At 38.8% G+C, this 7,134-nt stretch overlaps 1 protein-coding gene across 1 annotated transcript in view; it reads right to left on the minus strand.

Annotated features, from left to right (window-relative positions):
* r (carbamoyl-phosphate synthetase 2, aspartate transcarbamylase, and dihydroorotase rudimentary) overlaps nt 1-6,929 on the minus strand; it is a 16,778-nt gene extending 9,849 nt beyond the window's left edge. Inside the window, exons 1-5 of the mRNA XM_069042917.1 lie at nt 6,615-6,929; nt 3,557-3,695; nt 3,232-3,508; nt 2,865-3,178; nt 22-2,815 (exon numbers count right to left, since the gene is read on the minus strand). Coding sequence (XP_068899018.1) covers nt 22-2,815; nt 2,865-3,178; nt 3,232-3,508; nt 3,557-3,695; nt 6,615-6,717 — 3,627 coding nt within the window. The 5' untranslated portion in view covers nt 6,718-6,929. The remainder of the gene's footprint in view (nt 1-21; nt 2,816-2,864; nt 3,179-3,231; nt 3,509-3,556; nt 3,696-6,614) is intronic.
* Nucleotides 6,930-7,134: the final 205 nt, after the last annotated feature.

Genomic DNA, 7,134 nt, shown 5'->3' on the forward strand with positions numbered 1-7,134 from the left:
ACAGTGCAATGCAGCCCTGACCTTGGCTATTAGTTGCATGTTGAAAGGTCCTGTAACTTCTAAAGATGCAGCTATCGCTTTACAAATTTGCTTAATCTTGGTCAAGGTCTCGTTATTGATATCTTGCGGAGGTGTGACTAGAGTGGCGTCTCCCGAATGGACACCGGCGTTTTCCACGTGTTCAGATACCGCCATGCAGAGAATAACGCCATCGCAAGCAACAGCGTCTACGTCAATCTCTTTCGATTCTAAGATAAACTTTGATATCACCACTGGGTGCTCCTTGCTGACGTCGCTTGCCGCGTTGAGATACGTCTCCAAGTCTTGATTCGAGTGGGCCACGTTCATTGCGGCGCCACTGAGCACATACGACGGTCGTACCAAACAAGGGTATCCCACTTCTTCGCAGAACTCGATTGCCGATTTCAAATTGGTCAGTTCTTTCCAGCGCGGTTGCATTATCCCTATTCTGTCCAACATCCTCGAAAATTTGAAGCGGTTTTCTGCCCCATCTATGGAATCCGGAGAAGTACCCAAAATTCGTGCCTGCTGGCGATGTAAGTCTATCGCAATATTATTGGGCAGTTGGCCCCCCATCGACAGGATAATACCGACAGGATCTTCGATATTGTAGATATCCATGACCACTTCGAAAGATATTTCTTCAAAGTATAATCTATCAGACATGTCATAGTCGGTACTAACAGTTTCTGGGTTGTAGTTGATCATTATTGTCTTTTTTCCCAATCTTCTCAACTCTCGAAGACAACCGACGGCACACCAGTCGAACTCTACCGAGCTTCCGATACGATAAACCCCTGATCCTATGACCATGGTGTGCTTGTCCTCGAACGTCAAATCATGACAAGTGGCGTTGTACGTTATGTACAAGTAGTTGGTGGTTGCAGGCCATTCTGCCGCAACTGTATCAATCTGCTTGACAAACGGTTTAATACCAAACTCCTCGCGCTGCTTTCTTATCGCCAATTCAGTACTCTTAACAGCTGAAGCGATCTGTTTATCTGAAAATCCGTGCTGTTTGGCCTTGAGCAAAATGTCATGAGACAAATGTGACTGGTCTATGGTTTCCAAAAACGTCGTGCAATTAATGATATTTTTCATTTTTTCCAAAAACCACCGGTCGATCTTTGTTAGTTCGTACAACTTATCGACCGAATAGCCTCGCTTGATGGCAGCAGCCAGTACGAACATTCTCTTGTCTGTAGGTTCCTTCAGTTCCTCGTCGTTCACCTCCTTCATGTAGGGATCAAATCCTATAACGTTCTCGTCGACCATTCGTAGAGCTTTTTGGAAAGCTTCTTCAAACTTTCGACCAATTGCCATGACTTCTCCTACGCTTTTCATAGAACTGCCGATCTTGGTACTGACTCGTGAAAATTTGTGCAGATCCCATCTGGGAATTTTAACGACACAATAATCAAGACTCGGCTCGAAGCAAGCCGTTGTTACACCAGTCACAGAATTGTGTATCTCTGGCAGTGGTACTCCTAGAGCTAACTTGGCAGCGATGTAAGCCAATGGATAACCAGTAGCTTTACTTGCCAACGCTGAACTACGAGACAATCGTGCATTTACTTCAATTATATAATACTCTTCTGAGTTTGGGTTTACGGCATATTGTATGTTGCACTCTCCCACTACTCCAAAATTTCTTATTACCTTGATTGCCGTCGTTCTCAACATGTTGTATTCTCTGTTTGAAAGAGTTTGACTTGGGGCGACAACTATCGACTCGCCAGTATGTATTCCTAACGGATCCACATTCTCCATGTTACAGACGGTGATGCAGTTGTCAAAAGCATCACGAACCACTTCGTATTCAACTTCTTTCCACCCTTTCAATGACTTATCGATGATCAATTGACTTGAATGAGCCAAAGCTTGTACGGCTAAAGTCTTCAGTTCTTCAATGTTGTTGGCAAACCCAGATCCTAGTCCACCTAGAGAAAACGCGGCTCTTGCCATCACCGGATAGCCAAGCTTCTCTGCCGCTTCCAGAGCTTCTTCTACAGAATGAGCGGCCATACTTGGCGCGACCTTCTCTCCAATCGCTGCTATTCTCTCGCTAAATATTTTCCTATCTTCCGTGTCGATGATTGCTTGTATGGGTGTGCCGAGTATTTTAAGACCATACTTTTCGAAAATACCCGCTCTCTCGAGTTCAACACCACAGTTCAAACCAGTCTGGCCCCCAAAAGTTAACAGGACCCCGCTCGGACGTTCGGCTCTTATTACTTGTTCGACGTAATCAGGAACTAGTGGCAGGAAATAAACTTTGTCAGCCAAACCTTTAGACGTTTGTACCGTGGCGATGTTAGGGTTGATCAAGACCGTTTGAATGTTTTCTTCTCGAAGAGCTTTGATTGCTTGAGAACCGGAGTAATCGAACTCACCGGCTTGGCCAATCGACAGACCTCCGGAGCCAATAATTAAAACTTTTTTGGGTCTTTCCAATACCACCGGAGTTGCTACGGAATAACGTAATTTGTCGATTAGCAAAGTCTTCGCTGCAACATGTTTATTTTTGTTTTCAACCAAATCCAGGAAAACATCAAAGAGACATTCGAGATCTTGGGGTCCGGCTGTGTGTTCTGGATGAAATTGTACGCTGAAGTATGGCAACGACGAATGTATTATTCCTTCGTTGGTTTGATCGTTGGCATTTGTAAAAAGTACTTCCCAGTCTTGCGGCAATGTTGTCGTGTTTATGGCAAAACCATGATTTTGTGATGTCATGAAACAACGACCAGTCCCGTGATGGATGCACGGCTGATTATGTCCACGATTTCCGTACCTGAATGAGACATTCTGTTATAAAGAAATACACATTCATTTTAATTTACTTCATCTTGAAGCTCTCGCAGCCAACAGCGACTGAAAGAAGTTGGTGACCTAAGCAGATGCCAAAAATGGGTTTGATAACTGGCCCCTTTATTACATCTTTGAGATTATTAATGGTGGTGTGGCACATGGTTGGGTCTCCGGGACCGTTGCTTAGGAAAAGACCGTCGTAATCATTAACGTTGAGTTTGTGGTCCCATGGTACTAAATCCACTCGTGCACCTCTGTTTATGAGACAACGGATTTGGTTGTATTTTAGACCACAGTCGATGGCACATATCCTAGGTGATCCCTTAGGGTTATAAGTAACAGCTCTCTAAAAAAAATATTGCTTGGTTTCAACACTGATTACTATTATATGACTAGTACCTTGACCGAGACTTCCTCTACAAGATTTCTCGAATTGGGGTCGGATATCTGGACGTTTATAGTTGAGATTGGTAAACTGTATACGATACGACCCAACATGGTCCCCTTTTCTCGAATTTTTTTTGTTAAAGCTCTTGTATCGATCCCTTGAATTCCAGGAACATTTTCTAATTTCATCCATTCAGAAAGCGTTCTGAAATTCCGCCAGTGACTGGGACTGTCGCAATGTTCGCCCACGACGAGGCCAGCGGCCCAGATTCGATGAGATTCGAAAAAACTGAACAAACTTGTAGTGAAAGAGGTTTTAGTGACGATGTATACTCACTAGGGTAGTCCATTGGGATCTTGAATTGGTTCAGGAACGCCATAATTGCCAATTAATGGATATGTGAGGACTAAAATTTGGGAATGGTAGCTGGGGTCTGTCAAAGACTCGGGATAACCGACCATTCCAGTCTGAAATACTGAATTTTGCTTTTGTAAAATATGTATGCAGATTGGTTGCAAATGAAAATAAATACAAATCAAACAGGTAGACCAACACTCTTTAGTAGGTTTAGATTTAATTTTTTGTTATTGTCATGCTTATTTACCTAACTATTGTTTACATAACCTTGAATCATCTTTGATATACTTTATAGAGCAATTCACTTGCGAGAAATGTTAAGGTCAGATTCCACATAAATTGATAAACTAGACTTCTTAAACATTAACATTAGAAAATAATCGTAATAATAATGTCTCCTTGGTACAAATTCTAAGCTAAATGGTAAAATAAGGCTTAGGAAATTAAAGTTGACTCAAGTTGCAAAAACTCACTTTGCATTTGCAACAACACTTTTAGGGCATTGGTCATTTGAAATTACTTCAAACTGTACTTCTATGGAAAATATCCAATCCAAACTATGATTTTCTGGTCCCTTTGTGCCTTTATTTGGTTCAAAAATATTGAAAAAATGCTGTTGCAAATGACAAGTGGTTTTTTGCAACTTGAGTCAACTATACGTTTTTTTTTTCACAATTTTTAATTTGAGAAAAAGTTAGATTGTGTAATGAGTTCGTATTGTCTATCCGCATGGGGGTACTACCGTCAATTTTTGAATAATGGTCTGTTTTTAAATTAATTAATTAAAAACATATTTTCAAGAAATTCTTTTGGTCTAAAACATTAATTTTTTAAATTAAATTAAATTTCTAGCCAATTTGTAGCTCATGCAAATATCTATGGGGGTCCTGTCTTCCATTTTTGAAAAAAGGTTCAGTTTTTTTGTTTTAAAAATAAAAATAAAAACTAGGCAGCCCACTATACGTTGAAATATGGGGCCGGTTGCACCGACGTGAGTTAAATTTAACTGCAGATTAAAATATACGAAAACATTGTTATAACTTATAACAATAGGTAACTAAAGTAACGAAGCATTTTAACCTACAGTTAACTTTAACTGGCGTTGGTGCAACCGGCCCTAAGAGGAAAATAATTTAATTAATAACAACACATTTGAATAACGTAACTAAACTCGGTACAGGTTGCAAAGACACACTTGTCATTTGCAGCAGCATTTTTTTCATATTTCTGAACCAAATAAAGGTACAAAGGGACCAGAAAATCATAGTTTGGGTTGAATATTTTCCATATATAGTTGACTCAAGTTGCAAAAAACCACTTGTCATTTGCAACAGCATTTTTTTCATATTTCTGAACCAAATAAAGGCACAAAGGGACCAGAAAATCATAGTTTGGGTTGAATACTTTCCATATTAGTACAGTTTTAAAGTAATTTCAAATGACTAATGCCATAAAAGTGCTGTTGCAAATGCAAAGTGGTTTTTTGCAACTTGAGTCAACTTTAAGTACAGTTTTAAAGTAATTTCAAATGACTAATGCCATAAAAGTGCCGTTGCAAATGACAAGTGTGTCTTTGCAACCTGTACCGAGTTTAGATATGTGTGTGTATTTTTGCAACCAATTCGGTCAATATTAGCAGACGCAATAAAAAAAGGGTGGCACTGAGCAATACGAAGCAACTTTGCAAGAATAATCGGAGATCGTCTAATTGGGCCTCATCTTTTATATACCCTCGCGTTTAAATGGTACCACGTATTTAGATTTTTCTCAAAAGATCTTGAATAACCTGTTGGAAGATGAGCTGTTTGCGACGGGCTATGTAGTCTTTAAACTCGGTACAGGTTGCAAAGACACACTTGAAATTTGCAACAGCACTTTTATGGCATTAGTCATTTGAAATTACTTTAAAACTGTACTTATATGGAAAATATTCAACCCAAACTATGATTTTCTGGTCCCTTTGTCCTTTTATCTGGTTCAGAAATATGAAAAAAATGCTGTTGCAAATGACAAGTGTGTCTTTGCAACCTGTACCGAGTTTAGGTACCCGTCGGAGCGTCACCACACAGTGGACGAGACGTAACAAATTGATTATGACCACATAGTCACCGGATTTAAATCCGTGTGATTTCTTCTTTATGAAGCATGAAGTTCATCTCGGGTGAACACCATCGGAGAACTGAACTCTCGTGTGATGACATTAACGATGAAGAAAGCATTTTGAACACTTAGTAATGTTCTTTTATCACGTCAAGTCAGTGAACTTATTACTTACTTAGGTACCTTACCGCATATAGTGTACCGCATACAATACGTAAATTTGATGTTGACATTTTTTATTGTTTTTTATTCAAGTATTTTACTAGAGTAACTAATTTTTTCGTGCTCCTTTATGAGCGTTATGCCGTTATGGTGTAAATACATATCCGGATATGAGTTTATGGGTTCAAACAGATTTTAATTTTAACTTTTGATGTGAAGAGTTTTCGGAGAAAATTATAAAGAAACATGTTTCTTATTTTGACGACTTCTAATCATGGTTACATTTTCTACGGGGCCTTCCACAACATCCTGTATAAGAACTTCAATCAACTGACTGTATTGGCCATTACTAAAATTCACTAGTACTACGAAATCGTTTTGACTTTTGTCTCCAAATCATTTGTTTAGTATTACAGCTAGTTCAATTCGTTTGAACAAATCCAAATAATTGGTGCTTTAGCATATAGAACAAAAAATTCCAAATAAAACTCAACTAAATCAATTGACGTAAGCGAATGGTCAAATTAAATATTGGTGAGAAAGTCTGTAAATAAAAAAATCGCTTAACACATGTTTGAAACGCAATACTCTTCGGTATGTTGCATTGTTTTAACCGTGATGCGTTGTGTTTAAAGAATTTGTAAATTGTTGAAGTTAGTCTAAGTAATTAAGCACCACCAATCGTCGGCTCCGATAATATATGTGTAATTGGTTGCCACTACTCAAGTATTATCCATTCCGAAAACATAACCAATAAGAACCACGTGTTGCTTACCAACTTCTCCATCGATGTGGTTCCTTGCCCCAAAAGATTCACCGGGAAGAACAGTACCGTCTTCGAGGAGCAAAAAACAAGTCTGCTTGTCTTCACTTTTCATTTTTGAAAAAAAAAATTAAGAACTGTTACAAGAAAAAATCTATCCGCTATTAATTAGTACTAGCTTCTTTGGATTAAGTAAAACACTGCACTTCTGCAAATAACTAACGATAGTTTAACATTGAATAAATGGTACTCTTGCACAAGTGATAAAGAACGATCCAACAAGAACGTCTTTTCGCGATGATGTTTGTTCAGAAAATGAATTATTTACTAACCGGTTCCCTCACCATGCCGGCATATGATAGTGGGTTTTGTCGTGCATTTGACTCACCACTATGACCATTATGTTAAGAGATAATAGTGTTTAAATTGGTCTATCAACAACAGAATTTTACTGGACCATAAACTATGGATTGGTAAAAACGGATCTACCTGAGTAGAAATTTTAAAATTATTCCGAAGCAGACATAAATTG

This window comes from Tenebrio molitor, chromosome 3 (assembly GCF_963966145.1).
Source record: "Tenebrio molitor chromosome 3, icTenMoli1.1, whole genome shotgun sequence".
In the NCBI taxonomy this organism is placed as follows: domain Eukaryota; kingdom Metazoa; phylum Arthropoda; class Insecta; order Coleoptera; family Tenebrionidae; genus Tenebrio; species Tenebrio molitor.